At 40.0% G+C, this 26562-nt stretch overlaps 2 protein-coding genes across 4 annotated transcripts; one reads left to right on the top strand and one right to left on the bottom strand.

Annotated features, from left to right (window-relative positions):
* The first annotated feature begins 204 nt into the window (after window positions 1–204).
* LOC110987384 (adenylate kinase 2, mitochondrial-like) lies at window positions 205–14036 on the top strand. Of its 2 annotated transcripts, none has more exons than XM_022250077.2 (4): window positions 205–498; window positions 10086–10322; window positions 11989–12156; window positions 12383–14036. In XM_022250077.2, the coding sequence occupies exons 1-4, from the start codon at window positions 394–396 to the stop codon at window positions 12602–12604; spliced, it is 732 nt and encodes a 243-aa protein (XP_022105769.1). In that variant the 5' UTR covers window positions 205–393; the 3' UTR covers window positions 12605–14036. The 2 variants fall into 2 exon arrangements, with proteins under 2 accessions (XP_022105769.1, XP_022105768.2); XM_022250076.2 differs by lacking the exon at window positions 205–498 and adding an exon at window positions 6880–7157.
* LOC110987386 (translation initiation factor eIF2B subunit delta-like) lies at window positions 13537–25774 on the bottom strand. 2 transcript variants are annotated; one of them, XM_087133738.1, is made up of 11 exons: window positions 25624–25774; window positions 21872–22187; window positions 21630–21753; window positions 20752–20855; window positions 20467–20642; window positions 20055–20162; window positions 19285–19387; window positions 18788–18915; window positions 17706–17883; window positions 14926–15106; window positions 13537–14613 (listed from the first exon to the last, which is right to left on the bottom strand). In XM_087133738.1, the coding sequence occupies exons 2-11, from the start codon at window positions 22121–22123 to the stop codon at window positions 14414–14416; spliced, it is 1554 nt and encodes a 517-aa protein (XP_086989864.1). In that variant the 5' UTR covers window positions 22124–22187; window positions 25624–25774; the 3' UTR covers window positions 13537–14413. The 2 variants fall into 2 exon arrangements, with proteins under 2 accessions (XP_086989864.1, XP_086989863.1); XM_087133737.1 differs by having other exon boundaries at window positions 25478–25738.
* Between the last annotated feature and the right edge of the window lie 788 nt (window positions 25775–26562).

Below are 26562 nucleotides of genomic sequence, written 5' to 3'. Positions count from 1 at the left end.
TCATATCAGCGGTCAAAAGTCACGTGTCACCGGTCGTCTAAGGAACTGGCATTGTTGTTACGGCTGCAGCTGCTCACCACATTAACATACATGCAGCTGTAGCAGAAAGCCAAAGACATAGCCACGAAACGCACGGTTTGGACACGGCCATACTTGTATCTAGTATCCAGTACACTGCCAAGCGATTCTTAAACACTGAAAATAGGTCAACTGACTACGTAGCAACGCATGTCTTGTGCATGCCCCGTGCACGAACTGGGTGCCACGCAATGCGCAACGCGTGAGTTGGTCCTAAAGTTTGGCTATTCACCGTGAATTGTATATGTAGAGTTCTTTTCGCCTGGAAACTGGATTCGGTCAGTTAAATCAATTTCCCTTGGGTTTTTCGTCATCATGCCACCTGTACCTCAAGCTCAACCGGTTCCCAAGCCAGCGGAAACACCGGAAGGTGTACGTGGGATTTTGCTTGGACCGCCCGGCGCCGGCAAGGGCACGCAGGTAGGTAGCTAAGGTTGGACGCCAGTCTTTTTTAATGTCCACTGACGTCTACAGCCTAGGTTCTAACCATGGAGGTAGGAAACAGGGTTCTAACTTAAGATAAGGTCCGACACTTTTCAGGTTTTTTATTTGACCCCCACAAATTTAGTACCATTGAAAAGAGAATTTCAAAAGAAATTGAATGGTGTAAAATTTAGCTCAATAGCTGTTAGTATAGTGAAGTTATAAATTTTTTTCTTATTAAAATTAGGTGTAATTAGCCCGTCACTTTTTCATGTTTTTGGGGATGGACACAAGTTTTATTTTCATCAATGTATTTGAACCAGATAGAGTTTTGTTCGTCATTAATAGCTCCACTTCCAGACATGCCAGAGCTGGACAAAGATCTGTAGTTAGTCACAGAGGAAGTGTAAAGTAAACAATATATCTTTCATTATGGAGAACTTTATCCATACTAATAGGATGGGAAAAAATGTTGCATCCTGACTCCACTTTTCTCATCATATATCATCTCAATAAAAGTCAGTCATTACAGAAATGCTGGAAAGACATGAATTCTGGACTGAGAAACATTTAATGATGTTGTTGGGGAATACTTAAAAAATTCTCTTCACTCCCCATAGACTTTGTACACAACTGCTGAAGTGGAGTCAGGATGCAACATTTCTTCCATAGGACGCATGTACATGTATACTTAAACAGGACAGTTGAGTTGGGCTTGAAATTTTCAGTGATGTGTGAAAGATCACTGAAGCATAGTTTTGATGTGATATTTTGTCATCAATATAAAAATAGAGGACCAAATCTGTCAGGTATCATAAGTTACTTAAAGTCTGTTTATGTTTGACAGGGTCTTTTGATAGTGTTGGATTGAAACAATATATGTGGTTTATGCACTTGTTATTTGCATCTTGCTCCCTGTGCACCATGCATCAATCTGATGTATGCATACACCATATACAGTGTATGTCCACAGCTGTGCGACAGCATCCCAATACAAAAGGCCTGTTCGGCACCAGTTTGACATCGATTTTTGACAAAAAACAACTTTCTTTTCTTCCTGAAATTCCAAGCTTCCAAATGAACACTGTTTCATACATGTACATGTATATGCTTCATCAACTCCTTATACATGTTTTGGGGGGATTTTCAACAGAAAAATGCACATTTTTTGTCACCTCATTGTGGTCGTCACAAACCAAAACAAGGCTTGACAGTGCTTCAGTCAAATGCCTCGGCAAATATTTCTTGGTCAGTGTCGGAGAGTCATGCGGTTCACATGTGTTCTTGCAAAGACGAGCCACGACCGAGTGGTTGACTACGGCTGCAACCGGCACACAGGACATGGAAATTGGCTTCAGATGCTTTCCGTATGTGTGTGTGTGTAATTCTTAGCTGCGACTGGACTGAATGGTTGAAATGGTAATTGGCTGCGGCACACTGGGGATCATACTGACGAATTACAGGGCTCCTCATTTGTGTCTGAAAGGCAGGAACGATAAGCAAAAGCTGTTGGGTGCCATGTACATGAGCGCGCTGTTGCAATGTTAACACTTTCTTTTCAGGCAGCGATCTCTGTGCATGGCACATCAGTGCCCACAAGAAATAAAAGCACAAAAAGGACTTTGTGTCAAGTTTTGATCATGTACATGCAGGTTATGCCTCAAAATAAAAAAGAACATTATGCAAAAATAGTATGCATATATATTCTGTCATTGCTTTGAAAGATTGGTCATGGATAGAAGAAGTACTGTATTTGTATGGATCTAAAGATGCATCTAGTACACTGAACTTTGACTGATGGTCATGTTGTCCTAAAAGTGGCGAAATGATGAACAGAACGTGCTGCAAGATTGAATAATTCCGCTGATCGTGCCAAGTGGTACCATAATCCATTTCCATTACCAACATGGTCTAAACCAACAATGTAGCTACAGGGAGCAGCAGTTCCGTTCTTGTCCCCAATGTTGTATTCAAGTCCATCACAAGTCCCTGCAAGTCCATCACAAATCCATTGCAAGTCATTCAATCTTAAGCCAATTCACAAGGTGTTCAAATGAGCTGTGACAAGATCATTCTTTGTCATTGTTCACCCTGTTTCTTAAGACTGGCCTTGACTCTAGACATGTGCTTGAAAGCCATATAATGTGACATTGAGGCCTATAACTCACATTGGACATTGTTTATGTAAAAGCCTTCAGACATCCCACAAGATGAGGCAGTTAAATCAGTTTACAATGCAAAGAAGCCAACAGCTGATTGCATATGTGTACATTGTACATGTTGTAACAGCGTTGGCAATTTGTTTGTAAATTTTTTTTGGGGGGGGGAGAATTTAGATTTTGTGAAGTGTAGTGTTCTTTCAAATTGAAATCAGAATTTGAGATGAGTCAGCGTAATTATCAATTCCAAAGCAATCAAATTTAGCTGTATTTGTGTTAATTTTTGTCAAAATGTAACAAATTTAGATTTAAATGAAGAAATTTACCCTAATCCCTTAAGTCCAAATTGCTGGGCACCATCCTCAATCCTTTAAAATCATCAAATTGCTATACTTCAAAAATGCATGCACCCTCAATCCTCCAAAATCTTCAAAATATTTGTACTTTACTCAAAATGAGTGGTGCTCACATCCTCAATCCTTCAAAATCATCAAATTTTGGTCTAAACACATTGCAGCGAGGGGATAGCCTTGACTAACCATTAACAGCTAAAACAATGGGAGTCTTGTCCTTGAACCAGTGGTACACAGTAATAAATACACAGTGTACATGTGTTACAGGCTGACTAGATACTGTGCATGAACTTGCACTGTACTGTGAAACACACTGAATACCAGTAACTCCATTCATCCGCAATCCTCCTAAATTATTATAGGGCTCAATATCATAGCAATTCTATTCAATTCTCAATTCATGGTTGACTAGATACTGCACATGAATTTGCACTGTACTGTGAAACACACTGAACACCAGTAACTCCATTCATCCGCAATCCTTCTAAATCATTATAGGACTCAATATCATGGCAATTCTATTCAATTCTCACTTCATGGTTGACTAGATACTGTACATGAACTTGCACTGTACTGTGAAACACACTGAACACCAGTAACTCCATTCATCCGCAATCCTCCTAAATCATTATAGGACTCGATATCATTCTCCCTCAATCCTCCTAAATCATTATAGGACTCGATATCATTCACCCCCAATCCTCCTAAATCATTATAGGATATCATTCACCCTCAATCCTCCCAAATCATTATAGGACTCAATATCATTCACCCCCAATCCTCCTAAATCATTATAGGACTCGATATCATTCACCCCCAATCCTCCTAAATCATTATAGGACTCAATATCATTCACCCTCAATCCTCCTAAATCATTATAGGACTCAATATCATTCTCCCTCAATCCTCCTAAATCATTATAGGACTCAATATCATTCTCCCTCAATCCTCCTAAATCATTATAGGACTCAATATCATTCCCCCTCAATCCTCCTAAATCATTATAGGACTCGATATCATTCACCCCAAATCCTCCTAAATCATTATAGGACTCGATATCATTCTCCCTCAATCCTCCTAAATCATTATAGGACTCGATATCATTCACCCCCAATCCTCCTAAATCATTATAGGACTCGATATCATTCTCCCTCAATCCTCCTAAATCATTATAGGACTCAATATCATTCTCCCTCAATCCTCCTAAATCATTATAGGACTCAATATCATTCACCCTCAATCCTCCTAAATCATTATAGGACTCGATATCATTCTCCCTCAATCCTCCTAAATCATTATAGGACTCGATATCATTCTCCCTCAATCCTCCTAAATCATTATAGGACTCGATATCATTCTCCCCCAATCCTCCTAAATCATTATAGGACTCGATATCATTCACCCTCAATCCTCCTAAATCATTATAGGACTCGATATCATTCTCCCTCAATCCTCCTAAATCATTATAGGACACGATATCATTCACCCTCAATCCTCCTAAATCATTATAGGACTCGATATCATTCACCCCCAATCCTCCTAAATCATTATAGGACTCAATATCATTCACCCTCAATCCTCCTAAATCATCTCTTTTTTATCATTCATCCTCAATCCTCCAAAATCATCATCAGCTTCAATCATCTTCATCCTCAATCCTCCGATATCATCATTTGCTTCAATTGCTATTCATCTTCAATCCTACAAAATCATTAAAAACCAGCATTATGATTTTTGAGGGTTGAGGGGGGTTAGGGTTAATCAAGTTTTTTATTAAAACCACATTAAGTATTGTCTAAGCCCAGGTGCATGTAGTATACAGTACCTAATGCACCTGCAGCAAAGGCAGCTTCTCAAGAGATACAGGTACATGTACCGACCTTTGGGTAAAGTACTGTAACCAGATTTTTAAGCAGACTGTAAGTTTTAACAAAACTAGAGTTCACAGAAATTTGTTGACAAGGCACTTATACCTACTGACCAGTGAGTGAAAAAAAGGCCTTGTGGTATATTGGACAGAGACGTACTACGTTGTTCTTTGTTTCAATTGCACTTGTGTGATAACTAATAATAACATGCTGGTACCGGTATTTAACCTCAGGAATAAATGTGTGTTTGGCCGGTCTTCAACGTTAGTTTAAGATTGGCCTGGCCAAGCTCATTCCCATTCAGAAATACCTTTTTATTCAGAGTCAAAGAAGTCAGCATATGATGGATTTCCAACGATTTTGTTCTAGAATTTTACTCTCATTTTCTGGCACACCCCCATCCATTTTATAGTGTACATGTATTCCTATTGCAAGTTGTCCAATAGAATCTCCTTGTAAGGCTTGTATATTGACTTGGCGCTTGTGTGGCACTTCCTGCATGCTGCTTTGCACGCAGACTCATGAGTAAACTATCTCGTATCCAGGTATTAGTGTGTGATTTATCCAGTGGGTGTTATTAAATGTTCAGGCACACTGTCTGAGGTACATGAATTTCCCATAATGTGTGAAAAAACATTACACTCATTACAGTAGGCTTGTTGGTGATCCAGCTTCTTTGTGAATAATATAGTGACTCAGGCTTAATCAAAACTCGCTCTACAAAACAGTTTGTTACATTGTGTGGGAGTGTGGCAGATAACAAACCCCATAGTTCTAGGGTAACAGTAAACAAATATCATAAGTAATAAAAGTTGAGTGATTTTACATTTTCAACAAGACGTTGGACAATTTTGCATCTACATGTATAAGTTGCATGTATTTTTAATTCATTACTTCATACCATTTTGCTTCCCTTCAACTTAATTAATGTAGGTGCACAGTTCTGTACGCTAAATCACAAATGCCAAACTTGATACACAGGGCTCTCCATAGAGTCCATACACATACTGGTAATTGATTTGCAATGCATTTGATTTCTAAGGCTCTCCATACATATTTGCATGCTTGGCGGCCTATGAATACCCAGCATAGCTAAAAGCAGATACCTTTGTTACGCCCCAACTATAGCATCTGTCCCAACTATAGCTGGGACAGTCCCAACTGTAGTGCTGCAGTTGAGCTGGCCCAACTATTGTTGACCAATTTCTATAGGGTGCACCACTAGAAATAATTTCCCATAGACAGCAGTGATAAATCCCCATACTTCACAAATATTTTAAAAATACTCACAACTCTCACAGATGTTCAGGCTACACAGAAAAATGATGTTCCACATGTCCTCTTTCATTGTCCTTTCAATTTCGGGGGGTGTTGACCAATGAATTTTTGAGAAATTTTCACCAGAAGCAGACCACCCCTAAAATGCAAAAAATATCCCTCTCCAGAAAAGTAGCCATTTTGAAAATGCATCCCTCTGCAAAATGGCTCAAATAGTGCCACTTTCAAACCCGATTGCATCCAAATTGCTCAGAATTGGAAGCCCTGAGTCCGGCCCACAGGTCCAGTCTCATATTTCTTGAATTTCTCAGTTCCATGGCTCTCAGGACCCTCTAATATAGAATATTTTGAGTGTATAACCTTTATTAATGAGCTTGGCAGACATATTTCTGGCCTAAATACGAGGGTGCACCCTGTAGAAAATTTCTCAACCTTACCCAAGTTTATGCATCTCTTACATGTACTTGACACAATTCATCTAAAATATGACACTTCATTTTTGACATGAAATTGCAAACAATGTGACTTTGGCACATGCTGGGCACATGCACACCGGACCTCTGTGCTGTACATGTAGTAAGGCCGACCCAACTGGAGCACTCTACCCGTAGTTGGGGCGGGCCCAATTATAGTCGGGAAGGGCCAAACTGTAGTTGGGACTGATGCTGTAGTTGGGGTGTAACACCTACTTATGTACATGTCAGTGGCTTTGGTCTGACACAGCTACACCCTGGTGAACTGTACTGTACATGTACATACATGTATATTCCAATTCATGCAGTGCAGTCCCGTGTAGAAGGAAGTAGAGGATACATGTAGCTGTGGTTTATTATCCAATACACGGACACTGAGCAAACCTTACAATGGCAGCTATCAAAGGAGATGTCAGTGATTTGAGACAGGAGGGGGATGAGGAGGAGTTGTCGAGCCAACCTCCAGAGAAGAAAGGCATCCTTGCAGTGTTGCTAGGGCCACCGGGGGCAGGGAAGGGTGTCCAGGTAGGCAGGGTTAGGGATCCTAGTATTGATGTACTTTCACATAAGTTGGTGTACATGTATGCACAGTGTCAATATTAACCCCAACTGCCAAGCATATTGTTTGGCTTACAGTACTCTGTACTACAAAATACTAAGTATATACATGTAGTATACGAAGTATATAAATAGCCAGAGCCTGAAAGACCTAGCGCCACAGATTACTACTTCTGGCGAGGTTACTTCCATTGTTACCCATACAGAGAACAATAAAGCCTTGCATTCATAGTGCCACAGCACTGTACATGTATGGTACATTGTGTTTTCTATTGTATTTTATGGCTTCAGAGAACAATACGGTCATGTCCTCTTACAAGCGGCAGCACTGATAACTACATTTTACTACAAATATTTACCATCATTCCACCATAATTACTTTTGGGCTAAAAAATACAGAGCAAGCAATCACACCTTTTTGAAAAGGAAATGCAGTTATATTTTTGCTTGGCCTTAAATCTTTAACCCTAACCCTACATAATAGTGCATTTTCACAAAATGACAATTGATATCTGAAGGAATGCATATACATGTAGGCATTGTGTAGAGGTTAAAAGCAGCCATCCTCAGAGGGCAGGAGCTTTGTATCACTGGGATAGGCTCAAGTAAACCTTTTGTGCATTAATTGTAACTAAATTAACATAACAAACCAGCCTCCGACAGTGCGTTCCCACTTGAACTGGGAAAAGGTGGATCTTGATCTGTCATTTTGGTGTGATCGTTATCTTATGGCAACAAAACCGCAAGTTGCATTCCCGCTTACGCTTGATCCACCTTTTCGCACGGACATGTCGAGCCCGAAAGGTCAGTGAGTTCGGTATTGTGCATGCGCTAACTTGCTGAGCACGCGCTTGTGGCAGTGTTGCGTGCTGGGATGAGTCACATTGCATGCGTGTGACCCTTGCGGTTCTTTGGGTGCGGAGTTCTACTGACGTGACGACCTGGAACTGAATATTCAGCCTAGTACATTGTCTCTTCAAACTTTGCTTCCCTTTTTGATACTCTGTTACACACTACGGGTTATACGCTAACACAAAATTAGTTTTTTGATGGAGAGCAAGTGAAATCACACAAATGAAAAAGGTTAAGAAACGGACAAATGCGCAATGAAAATTGTGAACGGGCTAGGAACACATCGCGGTATGTATTCATCGCGCATGCATGGTGACATATTTTGCTAGCCCGTAGTTCAGCAGTTGTTTATTGCGCATGCTTGGTATGTTAAAAATTTTCACATGAGCTACATGTCCAAAATGTATTTCTTTGTTCATCATCAGAATGCAAAAGTTTCGCGCCACTCGTGCACGGACGGATGTTGACAGGTCAAATTGCTGGATCAGATCCACCTTTTGCATTCCCATCTGAACGTGATCCGCCAATTGCAGGATCTGATCCACCAATTGGGGGATCTGTATCCTAATCCAGAAGAGGATCAAGAAAGGTGGATCTGATCCTGATCCACTTTATGATGGTTAGCGTTCCAACTACATGTACAAACAATTGCCAGATCTGATCCACCAATTGGGGGATCTGATTCGGCAATTTGGCAAAAGGTGGATCAGATCCCCCAATTGGTGGATCAAGTGGGAACCCATGTGAGACACCAAGGAGACGCCGGCAACACATAACCTTTGTGATCACTAGTTGTTGAATAATGTCAAGATTTAGGACAGTGAGTACCCACCTAAGTCAGCGAGAACCTTTTTTAAGTTAAGCCAACAGGTTAAAAAAGGTGGGATTTCAAGCTATTCATGGTGACAGACAACTAAGATGGAAAGCTTGCGGTAAACACCAGAGCTTTCTATCTTAGGTTAAAAAAGCAACAATATTCACCTGTACAGAGTACACAGAAACTAGGCTCAAGGATCATGGGGGTTGGTACTGCACAAATTTATATTTTTTGATAACAAGAGGTACATGTAGGAGAAAAATTACATGTATGATTGTTTAGGTTGGTAACCCTTAGTATGGATAACAACAAACCAAATGTTTGGTTTGGATTTTAAACTGAGTTTATATTTTGCCTTTTGTTAGATACTCTGCTAATACATTGTATGATACATGTGGTTGTAGATTATATTGTAAAGTTAACATGGACATGGGGAGAAGGTGTCTATGGATGGTTGAAGTTCTGTGACAGGGATTTTTAATTATTTTTGTCATTTGTGCTCGATGTTGTACATTTTCATTTGTGTAATTGGCAGTTACCATGGCAATGGGTGGCCTGTTACCATGGCAATGGGAGGCCTGTATGAGTGCGCACATTCACAGGGTGCATTAAGTCAAAGCATGCCAGGACTAAAGAAACACTTAAAATGCACAACCAGTCTTCACACTGTTTGTTATATGATCATTTTATGATCATTTTAAAAAGAAATCAAGCATTTCTCCTGGTGTAAATTTGCATGTGACAGAACTTCACTTGAATGTGTAAAAAAAAGGAAAGGTGTGATTGGAAACACACTGCATGGACATGCACCCAGTATCACATGCTTCTCTGAAATGGTTAAAATGTGATGAAACACAAATGTAATGCAGTGGAGGAAATAGCTGCATTCTGTTTTGGTCATCCAAATTGCAGTTCACATGTTCATGTACATGTATCGGTAAGTGACATCTTTAGAAGCCATCAGTATTGTGTTTCCTTCTGTGACATTGGACTTGTTTGACACAAATTTATCGCCTGAACTCATCATATAGCAAAATATATATACATGTAGGGTAGATTTCCTTTGGCAATAGTCAGGATGTATGCCCAGGAGTCATGTTTTGGAGGGAAATACCTGTAGTTTGGGTAAAGTTTGATCTGTCTATATTCTGGATTACCCAGGTTTGGCTTCCATGGTTTTGAATCTTCATGATATGTTTTTCTGTTTTTACATTTCAATCATACAGGGACCTAAACTTGCAGAGCGGTTCTGTGTTTGCCATCTAGCGACAGGTGACATGTTGCGTGCAGTGGTTGCATCAGGGTCAGATCTTGGGAAAGAAGTCAAAAAGGTCATTGATAGCGGGGCGCTGGTCAGTGATGAACTAGTGGTGAAGATGATTGACAATAAGCTAGATACACCGGAGTGTTCCAATGGCTTTCTGCTGGATGGTTTCCCAAGGACTGTGGTTCAGGCAGAAATGGTAAGCTGAAATGGGCTAGTCTAACTGTTCTCAGAGCAAGATAAGTTGGCTTTATATGCATGGCCGGGGTGCCTGAAATCAGACAAAAGGAACTAGGCCTCGTAACAAAAGATCGAACTCAGAACAAAAGACCGAGCTGCTGGGAATTGCAACAAATTTCCAGCACAGAGTGCTGGCATTTTCGGAGGTACCGTTCCGTCATTGTTTTGAAACAGTATACCACTGTTGGCTTAATTCAGCGCCTGCGGATTATCAGTTGAGGCAAAAAAGCTCCAGCACTCCATCCATGAGTGATACAATACCACTGCACACTGATCTGGCTGCATTTGTAAAGACACCACTGCCATTTAGCAATGCACTGGGCCAATTTCAGGAACAAAGGAAATTACGCAACTTGCATAATTCTGCACTCTCTTTACTGGATGGCAGGCCTGGCTGCAATACCAAGGGGTCAGTAGATGTTGCCTGTCAGATCAGAGTAGCGACCAGACAGTAAATGAAGTAAATAATTTAAATACCAAGTAAATAAATTGCGCACAGTACATGTAGTATCACACGCTTGCAGATGACCATGTTGTCTTTGATGTAGCTTGGCCCACAGGTAAACATGGTATCAGTTTAAGAAATACATGGTAGGACTGTGTCTTTTAATTTCTACCTTGAACTGAGACAGTGTTTGCCTGTGGGCTAAGCTACATCGAACCATGATCAAACACAGTGTGGTCTGGCAAGCGTGCGATACAGCATGTGCTGTCTGCATTATAGGTGTACACCGTACAATACATGTTAGCGTTCTGGTGATGAAGTCATCCAATCAGCCTGTGAGTGCGAACAGCCAAAAGGGGAGTTTTGGGGCGGGGAAATGCAGGATTCATTACAGGGTCACAATTAATGGGGTAAACAGTAAAGTTACGATGTGTTTGAAATGGTTACTATTTATTGTTATTTTGAAATACTTCACATGAACGAAATGTTTTCAATTTCTGTTACCCTTTAACCATATGCTGCAAGGGAGTCTGGTTTCATGTACATAGGCTTTATACACAAAACCAGGGAGCATGAAACCAGACAAAAGAGCTGGGCCTTGTAAAAAAAGACCGAACTGCTGGGAAATGCCAACATTTTTTCAGTTGTCAGTAGGGGAGGAAATCCGTCCATATTTTGGGAGATTATACCACTGTGTGTGGCATTCAGCATGAGCGGATTACCACAGGGGACAAAAGCACTCCAGCACTCCAGTGTTGAGCGATACAATACCGCTGCATGCTAATCTGGCCCTTAGTGAAAAAGTGCCAGTTTGGGGGGGGGGGAAACAAGAAAGTTACATAACACCGGACAATCTGGGCTCTTTTTACAAGGAGGCAGGCCTGGCTGAAATAATCGGGCGTCAATGGATGTTGTCTGTCAGATTAGAGAAGTCGCTAGACAGTTATTCATGTTTGTGTAAACATCCAGAAATGAAGCTATGAATTTTTGAAGAATTTTGAAAACGGAAAATCTTGAAAATCTCCCAGTTTTAGATCATGCAAGTTCAAATTCCAACCGACAGCTAGTGGTTAAAGCCAATTACTACACAAGTTATCTAATAATAGAGAGTGGTTCATTCTTTTAAAAATCTACAATTCAGAAAATGATTCCGTCTTTTGTCTTTTTTAATGGAAAACAGCTCGACAGCTTGCTGGAGACAAGAAAGCAACAACTTGATGCAGTTGTGGAATTCAGCATTAATGATTCACTTCTTATCAAGCGAATCTGTGGTCGTCTGATCCACAGAGCGAGCGGTCGGAGCTACCATGAAGAATTTAACCCACCCAAAGTGCCTATGACGGATGATGTGAGTAGCCAATAAAATTCCCTTGTCATAAATGACAACACGGCTGCCATGATGGTGTCTATTATCAGTAGTTTGAAGGATTTACTTGCCAGCATTTATAAACTCAGGTTTCTTTTGAATCAAAATGCTGAGTGACCATTTACATCACGTATCAAAGGATGAGAGTTCTTAAATGATACGTCATGACAATTCCTGGTTTTACTGCTTGACATCTTGTCTGCTGCAGGTTACTGGTGAACCCCTTATTAAGCGTTCTGATGACAATGAAGAGACACTGACGTCTCGCTTGGCAACCTACCATAAGCAGACTGCTCCATTGATTGATTACTACAAGAAGAAGAACATCTTGCAAAAAGTGGATGCGTCTCAGGATCCTAACACTGTCTTTGCACAGATTCAAGCTCTTTTCACTAAAGCTACTTCCAAAGACAAAGTCATGTTCTTATAACTTTGAGCACGATACCTTTGTCTTTAGAGTAATTTAGAATCGTTAAAATGACATATTATTCAAATGACTGTACAGAAATTAGTCTTTTTCGGCAATTACAGCAGCCAATGTCATGAAACGTAGCATAACTGGAACCATACATAAGCGTTGCGCCACAAATTTATGCCCAAGCTGCGCAAGATACTAACGTTCAATTTCACAAAAACATCAAAATTCTTGGACAAGGACAAAAATGGCTTTTACGATGGCTGTTCCTTTCCAGTGTATAACAACAGTCATCAAACTGTGGTTGAATCACCTTCAACCCCCATTTTGAAAAGGTTTTCATCTTCATCGGAACTGGACATAAAATCTTGCAGTTCTCTCACAGCCAAACAAGTTTTTCATTTCCTTCTACAACAAAGTAATACGTTTCTCGTATAAGCCTTGTTAAGTTCAGCAGTGATGAGGCTTAACCAAACACGATATGCTAGTCAAATCTTTGATCTTTGTTGGTGCAACTTTGGCACCTAAAATGGCTACGTAAGTTTGGTGAAATCGGTCTTAATGCATTGCGCAACTTATGCAATAAAATGTGGCGTAAGTGAAGTTACGCCACTGCTTAAAGTTTTGTGAAATTGGCTGCCGATGTTTGTCTTTACCTCATTTAAAAACCCGAGAGCCATGAGTTAGAAAGCTTGAATTTATTCCAGGCCACCCTACTTCAACACAGAATTAACGTTGGTCTGCTTGTCGGGTAATAATTATTTTTAATATTCTTTAATCCTCAAGCGAAGTGTAACACTGGAGTAATTTTTAAAGAAGGGTATGGTTCTCATCTACACAATATGTGTTTGCAGTGACTTTGCAAATTTGTGGTAAGCATTTGTCAAGTTGGTAACAGTTTAATATCCCATTTATGTTAACTTTTCTTGGCAAGATGCATTTATTAAAAAAAAAAAGATGTTAGAATAGAGTGTAGCAAGAATGCAATGAAACTGACAGTTTCTTTCACAAAGACAGTGTTTTGGGTAAATTTATTCCTTGGCATAATGCACTTCCAAATTAGATGCGCACTTTCTGAACTCCCCCAAAAAGGCAATTTTAAATGTTCTGTATAACTATATTGACTATGCATTGAGCAATTTATTAACCTGGGCAATTTGAAGTTGGATTTCTCTTGTAAACATGCATACCTCTTGTTTCAAGGAAAAAGGGTCAAAGGTTACCAGTTCTCATTCCTTGCCTTAACAGTGTCAAGGTTTACAACTTTAATGCAATTGCTTTAAGTTTTTTTTTTTGTCAAAAGGTGTGAGTTAACTTTTTTTGGTAAATTAGTATTCATCATGAACCATGTGGTGGGTTGCTTGGATAGTTTTAACATCTACTAATCTTCAGCTGAAAAAGAAATCTATTAAATACATAACAATAAATAACTGATATTTCCTTGAAATTGTTTAGAGTGTCAGAATTGCTTTTTTAGCATGGAAAATGACGCAGTGATCCACATTTTTCCTTGTGCACATTACTGCTGAACTATGATAAATTCTCATTTTTACAGAAGTGAAAAAATAACCAAAGTAACCCCAGAACAATTATAGAACAAATATATATGCCCTTGTCTTGTTTCCGTATTTTAAAATCCTTTTTGAAAAGACCTTTTTGGGGATAAGGCTTAATTAACCCTTTGGTGTTGAATTCCCGATGATGGCCTGTCAGAGGGTCACTGTACTGTTAGAGGCTCCCAATGGCTTTCGTGAATAGCACCCTCTACAGTTTTCCATAAAACCAATACTGCGTGAAGATGTTCAGTCACTTTGCCTGGAATTGCTAGCCTTCCACATTCTTGACTCGTAAGACGACGGGCACTGACGTGCAGGGCAACATTCCAATCTCTGTTATCACCATGGAAATGAAATCTGGCGGGGTGACATCATAGACCAGGTTCAGCAACGTCAGTGACTGAACATCTCTCCAGCTGTTTAGATACTGCATTGGTTTTCCAGTCTTGACCAAGTCATCTGGGTCACCTGGTAAGACATGAACACATGTTTTAGGAAGATTTCCAAAACTCTTCATTTGTTTTGGATATCAATGGGTTTGCAATCCTGAATGGGTCCAATTCTGGATACATTTCTGAATTGGCTATTGGCTAATGATACTTATGTGAACAAAACTCTTGTAGTCGCTGAGGCGCACTTCATCTTGGCAAAAAGTGGATTTTGTCTAGCAATTGCATATAAGGTTTTCACAACAGATTTTTAGATAAGCAGTAAAAACAGTTCTGCCCCGACTAAGGAAATATTTTTTCCTGTGTGGTGGAAATGAATTTTGAGACTTACCCAATTCATTGAAAACAAAGCTGTCTGTCTGCACACGCTCACTGAACTTGTATGTCTCACAGCAGACAAGCACAGGAACATTGTAAGCCTTGGCTACCATGGTGATGACTGATGACCCAACCCTTGACATAACGTAGCCATTAGCCAGTAGGGCATGGGCGCCTAGAAAAACTTTGGATACCTAGGACAAAAAGCAAATACCATGTTTGTTTCTTGATGGAAACAGTTCTTGTTCAGACTTTTACAGTGCCCACTTTTGAAGATGAACCCGTGTATACTGAGATAGAATAGAGATCAAGATGAACCCGTGTATACTGAGATAGAATAGAGATCAAGATGAACCCGTGTATACTGAGATAGAATAGAGATCAAGATGAAGCCGTGTATACTGAGATAGAATAGAGATCAAGATGAACCCGTGTATACTGAGATAGAATAGAGATCAAGATGAACCCGTGTATACTGAGATAGAATAGAGATCAAGATGAACCCGTGTATACTGAGATAGAATAGAGATCAAGATGAAGCCGTGTATACTGAGATAGAATAGAGATCAAGATGAACCCGTGTATACTGAGATAGAATAGAGATCAAGATGAAGCCGTGTATACTGAGATAGAACAGAGATCAAGATGAACCCGTGTATACTGAGATAGAACAGAGATCAAGATGAACCCGTGTATACTGAGATAGAACAGAGATCAAGATGAACCCGTGTATACTGAGATAGAATAGAGATCAAGATGAACCTGTGTATACTGAGATAGAATAGAGATCAAGATGAAGCCGTGTATACTGAGATAGAATAGAGATCAAGATGAACCCGTGTATACTGAGATAGAATAGAGATCAAGATGAAGCCGTGTATACTGAGATAGAATAGAGATCAAGATGAACCCGTGTATACTGAGATAGAACAGAGATCAAGATGAACCCGTGTATACTGAGATAGAATAGAGATCAAGATGAACCTGTGTATACTGAGATAGAATAGAGATCAAGATGAAGCCGTGTATACTGAGATAGAATAGAGATCAAGATGAACCCGTGTATACTGAGATAGAATAGAGATCAAGATGAACCCGTGTATACTGAGATAGAACAGAGATCAAGATGAACCCGTGTATACTGAGATAGAATAGAGATCAAGATGAAGCCGTGTACACTGAGATAGAATAGAGATCAAGATGAACCCGTGTATACTGAGATAGAATAGAGATCAAGATGAAGCCGTGTATACTGAGATAGAATAGAGATCAAGATGAACCCGTGTATACTGAGATAGAATAGAGATCAAGATGAACCCGTGTATACTGAGATAGAACAGAGATCAAGATGAACCCGTGAATACTGAGATAGAACAGAGATCAAGATGAACCCGTGTACACTGAGATAGAACAGAGATCAAGATGAAGCCGTGTATACTGAGATAGAATAGAGATCAAGATGAACCCGTGTACACTGAGATAGAATAGAGATCAAGATGAACCCGTGTATACTGAGATAGAATAGAGATCAAGATGAACCCGTGTATACTGAGATAGAATAGAGATCAAGATGAAGCCGTGTATACTGAGATAGAATAGAGATCAAGATGAACCCGTGAATACTGAGATAGAATAGAGATCAAGATGAACCTGTGTATACTGAGATAGAATAGAGATCAAGATGAACCCGTGTATACTGAGATAGAATAGAGATCAAGATGAACCCGTGTATACTGAGATAGAATAGAGATCAAGATGAACCCGTGTATACTGAGATAGAACAGAGATCAAGATGAACCCGTGAATACTGAGATAGAACAGAGATCAAGATGAACCCGTGAATACTGAGATAGAACAGAGATCAAGATGAACCCGTGTATACTGAGATAGAATAGAGATCAAGATGAACCCGTGTATACTGAGATAGAATAGAGATCAAGATGAAGCCGTGTACACTGAGATAGAATAGAGATCAAGATGAACCCGTGTATACTGAGATAGAATAGAGATCAAGATGAACCCGTGTATACTGAGATAGAATAGAGATCAAGATGAACCTGTGTATACTGAGATAGAATAGAGATCAAGATGAACCCGTGTATACTGAGATAGAATAGAGATCAAGATGAACCTGTGTATACTGAGATAGAATAGAGATCAAGATGAACCCGTGTATACTGAGATAGAATAGAGATCAAGATGAACCTGTGTATACTGAGATAGAATAGAGATCAAGATGAACCTGTGTATACTGAGATAGAATAGAGATCAAGATGAACCCGTGTATACTGAGATAGACCAGAATAGAGATCAGCTGAAACCTGTTCCTCGTACAGACAAGGATCAACTTTCCACAATAGCAGAATGAGACACGAGTATGAGTACATGGGACTCACGGATAAGACAGTTATCAGCTATTGATACGCTATCTCAAAATTAAGTGAGAGAATCCAATCTCATGAGACTGAGTAATGTGTACCACTGAAACCTGAGCCACAACCAAGAAAGAGAACACTTGAGATTGACTTGAGATTTGAGTCACACCAGAATAAGAGTCATACCTCTTGCATCATATATGAGACAGCATTGATTTGAGTCACACCAGGTTAAGAATCATACCTCTTGCATCATATATGAGACAGCATTGATTTGAGTCACACCAGGTTAAGAGTCATACCTCTTGCATCATATATGAGACAGCATTGATTTGAGTCACACCAGGTTAAGAGTCATACCTCTTGCATCATATATGAGACAGCATTGATTTGAGTCACACCAGGTTAAGAGTCATACCTCTTGCATCATATATGAGACAGCATTTATCAGGATGTATGTGCATTTGATGCCATGTTTCATGAGTCGTCGTACAGCTTCTATGCCTTCCATCTTGGGTCTGCTGTCGACGATGATTACACGGAACTTCTTGCCGGCCTTGTAGGCATCACAAAGAACTTGACGAATCAAGGAAGAGCTGGAAAGTAAAATATGGATGAGATCAATTCCAGTCTGTTCTCATCTTCAGTAATTTGATCTTGCCTTCAAAATAAACCATTACCTGACATAGCCAAATACAAATAGCCACTCAGTTTGTGATTTGAAATTTCTTGTCAATGATACCAATATTTCTCACATATTTCTCACCATATGCTGGCAGGGAGCCCCGTTTCAGGTATGTGTTCTTTATAAGCACAGTCGGGGAGCCCGAAATTGGACAAAAGAGCTGGGCCTTGTAACAAAAGACTGTACTCGAAACTAAAGACCGAACTGCTGGGAATTGCCACATTTTTTCAGTTGTCAACAGCAGAGGAAATCCGTCATTGTTTTGAAAGATTATACCACTGTTTGTGGCATTCAGCATGAGCGGATTACCAATGGGAACAAAAGTGCTCCGGTGATGAGCAATACAATACCGCTGCACGTTAATCTGGCCCCTATTAAAAAGACACTAGTAGCACACTGTGCCAGTTTCGGGAACAACAGAAAATTACATAACACCAGATAATCTGGGCTCATTTCACAAGGTGGCAGGCCTGGCTGAAATATTTGGGCGTCAATAGATGTTGTCAGTCAGATTAGAGTAGCCACCAGACAATCATTTGTGTGGGTGTAAACGTCCAGTAAATGAAGCTATGTCTTTCTGAAGAATTTTGAAAATGGAAAATCTTGAAAATCACCCAGTTTTATGTCATGCAACTTCAAATTCCACCCGACAGAAAGTGGATGAGGAAGTATCACGTGCATATAGGGGCAGGGATTGGAAATAGTTGGATGATGTAGGGCATTAGGAATTGAAGGGGAGAGTAACTTACTGTACCGTAGGATATTGAGAGACATGTTCTGATTTCATTTCTGTACATTGCTAACATGCTACATACCATGAGTAAATCAGAATAACATCACCATCATTTATCTTCTTGATCGCATCTTTGGAGATTGCTACAGCAGCTAGAAGAATCTTCTCCTTGACATAGTTATCGATGCAATCATACAGATGCTCCTTGGCCTAAATGCAACATTTCAAATATATCTATAATAGAACATATTATAAGTATGGCTACTTTTGAGTTAAAAGCCCTTAAAAATGTGCAAAGTGGTAGAAACAGATAACCTTTTCTTGCACATCAATGTTTCCAACAGTATTTGTATCAAATTGTAGAACCATGTGTGTTCGTTGTAAAAATATACCTAAAAAACTGCCAAACAAAAAAGTGAGCCTTGGACAATCTCTATTTCCAATTAATTTTGAAAAACTTCACAGAGAAGTTTTTAGCCAGAAAACTGCATTCTTTCAGAATAGATATGTGCTATGCAAGGTAGACGATAAAATGATTATTACTTGGATCTTGGATTTTTTCAGAAGGGAGCAACCAACCTTTGCATCTGTCATGTCTTGAGGTATATGACTTATCTGAAGCTTCAGATACTTGATGGCATTTCCCATACTGACTGACTTGGGACGACAGACATTCAGAAAACTACAAAAATGGTATCAACAAAATAAGTTTACTAACTCAAGTAGTTACTTTACTGAGGAGTGCTCTTAAATACCTGTGATTTAATTTAGGAAAATCACAAGCAAACTTGGTTAAAACTTACCCAGAACCAAAAGAAATAGCCCATTCTCACTTGGCCAAAGTTTGCAGAAACATCACCTTTAAGTTGGTTTTTGATTTTACCTCAAATTTGTTCGACATGGACCTTTCAAATACTGGTAGAGTTGTAGTCTCATTTATTATTCAGTAGTAGTACATTGTATTATTGTCTGGTGTTCTGATAGCTGTGTGGGATTATTAATACTTTGTGAATCATTATTTTACTTTTGTACCGACGGCCAGCTAGTTTCAACAGGAAAAACACAACCGTGATGTCCAAAGAGTTGACCCTATATACTTTTAGGAATCAGCCCCCTATAGTTTTTTTTTAATAGTCGTATACCTTATTTGCAGGAAAATAAGCCAAATGTGTGCTTCTTTAATTAATATGAAAGTCTCAGAGTTGGGGTCAAAATGTGATCTGTTTCTCTTAAATCACCAATAATGCCACAGAATTATAATGGACAGCATGGTATTTATAAGAAATTAAACCAAATCTGAACAACCATAACCCAGTTCTTTAACAAGTATATCTGACGTTGAGTCTGACCTGATGTACGGTTTGATCTTACTCTCCAGGTCTCGAGACAATTCCTTCTGAGGAGGAGTTGTGTAATCGGCAATGACTTGCTTGAAGGCGTGAAGCATTGCAATACACCTGCCAAAAATGTGACAAATCAAACATACCCAAATACCACAGCAACTGGGAACCCTGTCACGACCTTCATGCTTATATGAAACTAAACACGACAACTTGTAGAGCATGTGTTCTAGATTGTACAAATAGCAAGTAGAGAACATCTGATAAACACCACATACTTGGGCATTAACTGCTTTGTCTTCCATGTTCTCAGAAACAAATACTTTGGTGTGACGTCATCCATTGGGCTTGGACATTGTATTTTTCCTGTATTCTAACTGCCACTCTTCTCATCGCAAGAAGTCATGATTTGGATGTTTACCTTGCGTTGGCTCCACATATGATACCCTCAGCGTACTGTAAACCCAGTCTCAAGATGGCTGGATGGATTCCACCACTAGCAAAGCTTAGGCCCCTGGTTATTGACACCTGTCGCTCATACTGGTCAAGATGAGAGAACAGGCTGACTTTACGCTCCAACTCTGCTCGCTGAGGAATCTGCAGATATGAAGAATGTTGACTGTGAAATGGGTGAAACTCTGAGATTTCTATGACAATGGCAGATTATTGGATCTGATCTGCATATCTTCAAGCTTTTTAAACTCACCTGATGCCTCTCCAACTTCTTCGCTCGTCTCTTTTGCACCTTGGGGTCATCTTGCTGGAGGTCATCGGACACACGAGGGGGTTCTTTTTTTGACAAGCTTGGTGCTATTCAAAACGAACACAGTAAAGCAGTTAAGTCTTAAATTGTAAGTTGTAACCTGTACTTTATTCCATTGTATGGAGTTGTGCTTACCTATGTCTTTTTAACCCTAACCCTGCCAGACACAGTAGTCATGGAGGTAGAATCATGGTATAGTGTAGCACTGTGCAGCAGGTGTAAAGTTTGATGCACTGGGCAGTTAACAGGACCCAAACAAACTGCCCATCTTGAAACAATGGGAGCTGGTACCACTGATCAATGCCACTTCCGGATCCTATGGTGCAAGACTCCCAGGCCATTTGGCCTTGGGGAGAGTTGACCTGTTGAAGGTGGCCACACTGGGCAGGCAAGTCACTCTGACAATGATGCAGACTGATACATGTACAGTCAAACCTCATTCATAAGAACACTGTTCATACAAGCTTCTGCTTTTAACAAGGAACGTCCCCAATCCTTTGTTTTGCATTGTTTTCATTCCTGATAACAGAGGTTCCTGTTATATAACAAGGTAATTTGCCAAGTCCAACTGTATGTCTTGCAGAGATTCCAGCCAACATACCCTGGGGCATTAAGGTTTAATGAACTTCTTAATCTAAGCAGACACATTTAGAATGCCATGATCTGTTAGTTCCCACATGGCAGCTGTGCAGTTGGTTAGGTTAAAACTCAACAGATGGCAAACATCTCTTCTTGAACAAGTCACTTTACCAAAATAACTTCCACCATAAAGGAGAAGAAATACAGTGTACAGTACATGAAACAAACAAGGATAGGTCTACCTGTAGGGTCTATTGTTGATTTTGAAGATCGTGGTTTTGACTGCTTGTCACTTCCACTGGTTGGTACCCCTCCTCCACCCCCCTGGGCTCCGCCCCCTTGCTTCTTCCTCTCTCTATCTGCTTCCTATACAAAACACATTCAAATCAGATTGGAATTGCACTTGTTAACAAAACATGAGTTCATCCCAGATGAATAGCTGTGATATACAGAGTACTGTCAAGGTGTTGAAGTGCTATCTAACCTGTTTGGCTCGTCTCTCTGCCTTGAGTTCTGCTTTGGTCTTTATTACACCTTGTACTTCTGATCCTCCTGAGGCACCCCCCGGAGAGCCCTGGGTAGCTCCACCCACATTTAGTGGCTTACTCTCACTCTTTCCTTGTTCTTGTAAGCGTTGTTGTCGTCTTTCTTTCTTGGATAGCTTTTTAGCCAGCTTGTCTGCTGCTTGCAGCGATTCCTCCATTGCTGGTTCTTTAGAATGAGATTTACTGTCCATGTTCAGTCTGACACAAAACTTTCATCGGGGAAATAATCCTAAATGTTTAGGCCAATGTGCATTCCTAATTGAGATAAAACAGAAAGGCAAAAAGATGCTACTTTAGTCATGACTTAATAGTAATCTGTCTACGTCTGTTGGGTACGATCAGTTATGTCAGTCAATCTGTGCAATCAACCATATTATGCAGTGCCATTGGCCATTGGTTGATCCAGTAACGCTGTAGGAAATCTTAGACTTCAAAACAATCTTCCAGCATGAGCAGACTGCTACATGCATGTGTGAACAGACTTTCTGATCAATTGAAGGTTGCACATACATGTACCACATATTGCTGATGTACATGTAGTATGTACCCTAATGTGGCACACTTGGCTTTTCATCTCTAGTGCCTTGTCACAGCAATCTTTTACCTCAAATTTCACAATCAGTGAAATTTGATCAAACTCTCAGTATTCCTGTTCATAGAACTTAAATTTACGTACCTGCTAGACAGTTCCAATGAAATTTCATTTTGGCCAGATTTTCTGATTTTTTTTCAAAATGGGCAAAATGAATTCTTTTCAAATGCACCTAAAAACTAAGAAAAAAAACATTTCTTCCAAAGTACATGTAATAACGACTTACTAGAATTTGTTAAATTTGAAGACCTTCTTGATCGTTAATGATGTTGGATTTTAGTACCTGGTAGGGCTGTGTCAATTTGAATAATTCTCTACTGAATATTTAACCTTCAGTTTGGTCAAATATCCAAATATTCAGTCTTACCAACCGGCAGGTTGTTGATGAACAAACCATATTCAAATTCAGTTGCAATAACACACACAATTGTTCATCATAATCACACACAATTGTATATTACAATCACTATAATAGCTTCTCACATCTGGGAGTATCTCCAGCCACAATTTAGCAATATTTTAGAGAAAAACGACACTTCTTGCCCTGTTGAAGATTTCTATTCCTTTTAATTTTTTTAAGGAATAATTTATGTTTTGAGTCGTAGTAAGATATCTGTCGCTTTCCATCTGAATCTGCTTGAAACAAGCCTCCATAATAAATTCTTATTAAAAACAAAAGAAAATTCTCCTCCCCTTTTTATGAATTTTACATTCAAATACTCAAATTGGAAACCAATATTCGAATATTCGATAATTGATCGAATGTTTGGATATTCGGCATAGTCCTAATTTCAGGAGAGGAATATTCAGCTGATTTTGTGCCCCAATTTCCAGACAACACCATTTTTGAATGTTGGACTAAAATTTCATGACACTGAAATTGTTTACAAAGGTTGGACAACATGTAGGCCCTACCAAGAAAGAAACAGCACTGCTATCAGTCTTCAACAGAACAAATTTGAAGTCTTTCAACAAAGAGGCTTGGAAACACTGCTTGAGGAAAGTTGAAGGAAATGTTGATGTATCAGAGGACTCAATTACATATAAGTGGCCTACATTTACACGATTTACTGTATCACTTTAAGGCCTAGGCCTATCTAATAGCTGTGTGATCAGCTGCAGCACGATTGCAGTCCCTGTATTGAATCATACGTTAAGTTTGTTTCACACAGATCCAGAACTCGATCAGTGGTCCCAATATACCCGAGGCTGGTTTGTGCCATCTGCTATTTAGGTTCTGGTGTCAGCACATCAGTGGTCCTAATATGCCCGAGGCTGGTTTGTACCATCTGCTATGTAGGTTCTGGGGTCAGCACAGGCAGCCATAAGCCTTATCACAAAGGGATCAGGACAACTCGGCCCCAAGACAACTCGGACCCAAGACAACTTGGCCCCAGGGCAAGTCGGACCCAGGACAGCTCAGACCCAACAAAGGACAACTCGGACCCACCAATATTTTGGCACTCATTCTTGAAAAACAGCACGTTAGTTCGTGGAAAGAGGAAGAGCCTTATTTTGTGAGGGACACAAGTTTCAAAACCACGTTGAAGAAATTAAAGTACAGGTGTCATAGCAGATCGAGATGCAGAGACTTTAGGAAAACAAACAGCCACCGCGCTGTATGATTCATATTATTTCTGACAAACTTGCATCCTCCTATAATTTTGATTTAAAGACACATTTTCATTAAGGGTTCACACTAATTGATTACAGATATCCAGCTTTTGTGAACTTTTTTTTATCAGTATTAATGGGTGTTTTTTTATTATTTTGTTCAAGTGCATAACACAGCAATATCGGAACAATGGGCTATAATGTTCGTAAAGTTTAGCTCATTGTTGTCAAAGTATAAACTATGGCTTTCCAAAAATATGCCACATAAGGAGTCTCTGGGATCTGTCAGTCATTTTTCATTAACAGTGCTGGATACCGATATCAATTAGGCCTAGGGATTAATCATCGCAGTTGAATTAACACGCGGTCTCTGGTGGGTGACAAACAGGCCGGCGGCAAGTTCACATTTGGTACACCGATGTTGGATGTTCATGCAGTAGGGCCAAGCGCCGTCAAATGCTTTTTGGTGAGCCTGCATAAAGGTCGATTTAGACTTCCATACTTCACCCGAAAGTGAACGCGAAGAGAATTTGTCAGGGAAATGGCATGCGTCACAATTGAAGTTTCATTTTGAGGTGTGTGCGTGTTTCAGGCTAACAAATTTCTTTTCAGTTTGGCATATTCGGGGGCGTTGCGCCGTAGTCTTTGGTAGTGTCTTAGGTACTACTCGGGCGTGAAAAAACGTAATACCTGCATGCCTTGGTGCACATATGACATGCACGATCGTGGGCAGAGGTTTTGAAACCTGACCTCTTTTGATCATAAACACATCAAAGTGGCCCTCTACATGTAGTTGGACCAAAAATCATTGTTCAATTTCTGAAACTCCACAGATTTTCTCATTGGTCCAGGCCAACTCATTTTTTTCGTAAATAGCATCCAAATTAACCACACATGTAATTCTAGTTCATAATTCAAAGCCAATGTCCAAGATGGCTGGGTTGGGTCCGAGTTCTCCGTTGTTGGGTCCGAGATGTCCTGGGTCCGAGTTGTTCTGCGGTCGAGTTGTCTCGAAACCATCACAAACACTGCATGGGGCAATGTTTTCTCCTTTTCCCTTCCCAAACAATGCTTTTCTACATTGTGCAAAATCACCCATGCAGTAGGCCTATACTATAGTATTTGCGACAAAGCTTATTGTGACAGTCAACCAACATGACCAATGTCCGAATCACCACGATCAGTGACGTACCACAACCAGATATGTGTGGAAAAATCAATACAGTTCATTCATGTGTTGACTTTGGCTAGGGGCCATTTTGGCTAAGGAAAAAATACAGCTGTTTGTCCGAAAACTGGACAGCGGTGCATCACGCGCATACGATTAGTGCGTACTTACTGCCACTGTACTACTACTAGTAGTAGCCCATCATCTGATCAGGGATGATTATTGAGACACAATTTACAACTTGCTACTACTCGCGTGAATAAACCGCAAATCAAGTCTCCACTGTCAAAAAGACGATATTTATCAGATTATTTGACCTGTCATAGTCTAGGCCTATAAATAATTTGGCCATGACTCTGTTGCTTCACCATCTCCACGGTTGGTTGTGGCCAGCTAGCTAGCTGCGGGCGCAATGCATGAAGCGGCTTGTTAATGTTGCGCAGTGCATGCAGTATACGTAGAACGAGCGAAGCCTTGCAACTTGCATGAACAAACGTGTAACTCTCGACCGCTGCACGTGTCTTGCGCCCTCTATTGACAGTTCTTCTAAATAATGGACATGGCTAAGGGTGCATGCACTGCACTAAATCAAGCTCCATTGAAAATAGTGTAAAACCAACAAAGTTGGGAGCCTCATTGCGGGCAAACGAAGTGCCTGAGGCCTCTCAAACAAAAAACAATGTGTTGTTTGGTTCTTCATATTTTATTTGATTTTCAAATTTTAGTAGGTTAAAGTATCAATTTTTAATAATCTGCCCAAAACAAACCCACCCCACCAAAAAGTGAACGTTTCCAAGTCTTCTCAGCAGCCATTTTTCATGTGACACACCTCAAATTTCTCAGGTTCTTCTTACAATTTTTCAGTGACATTTTTGTCTGCTTTGCCCCCGAATGGGGGCCCTTGAATCTAGGTAGTTGATCCTTGGCCATACTTACATAATCCCACAATTTCTCAGCCCACAAAAACTCCGGTTCTTTTCGAAAGAAACTGCTTTTAAACGCCTCGTCCTGGTGGATAGGATCGCCGTGAGGATAGTACGGGCGTGATCGGATGAACATAAGGAAGTTTAATGTGATATCTATTCCTGCCATGTGTAGAACGAAAGGCAAAGTGCATTGCCAACAAAAGTCTGCTCAACAACAAATCACAGAAGCCTAAAACAGAGACAAGACTATAGACGACCGTTGTAGGCCTATGCTAAGCCGGTTTGAACATTGTTCAAAGGAGCTTACAGGCCAGGCTGGTAAGCCAAAGT

This window comes from Acanthaster planci, linkage group LG02, assembly GCF_054643075.1.
Source record: "Acanthaster planci isolate LZ-2023a linkage group LG02, COTS_SCS, whole genome shotgun sequence".
NCBI classification, from domain to species: Eukaryota; Metazoa; Echinodermata; class Asteroidea; order Valvatida; family Acanthasteridae; genus Acanthaster; species Acanthaster planci.
The sequence above is the reverse complement of the archived record's forward strand: the minus strand, read 5'-3'. Positions and strand labels throughout refer to the sequence as shown.

Excerpts from the sequence above, each read along its gene's own strand:
- LOC110987384 (XM_022250076.2), top strand. The coding sequence starts at position 7,023 with ATGGCAGCTATCAAAGGAGATGTCAGTGATTTGAGACAGGAGGGGGAT. Across the intron at positions 7,158-10,085 it reads GGGCAGGGAAGGGTGTCCAG|GGACCTAAACTTGCAGAGCG; the intron begins GTAGGCAGGGTT and ends TCAATCATACAG. Across the intron at positions 12,157-12,382 it reads AAGTGCCTATGACGGATGAT|GTTACTGGTGAACCCCTTAT; the intron begins GTGAGTAGCCAA and ends TGTCTGCTGCAG.
- LOC110987386 (XM_087133738.1), bottom strand. The coding sequence starts at position 22,123 with ATGGACAGTAAATCTCATTCTAAAGAACCAGCAATGGAGGAATCGCTG. Across the intron at positions 21,754-21,871 it reads CAGAGAGACGAGCCAAACAG|GAAGCAGATAGAGAGAGGAA; the intron begins GTTAGATAGCAC and ends TGTTTTGTATAG. Across the intron at positions 15,107-17,705 it reads TCTCATATATGATGCAAGAG|GTATCCAAAGTTTTTCTAGG; the intron begins GTATGACTCTTA and ends TTTTTGTCCTAG.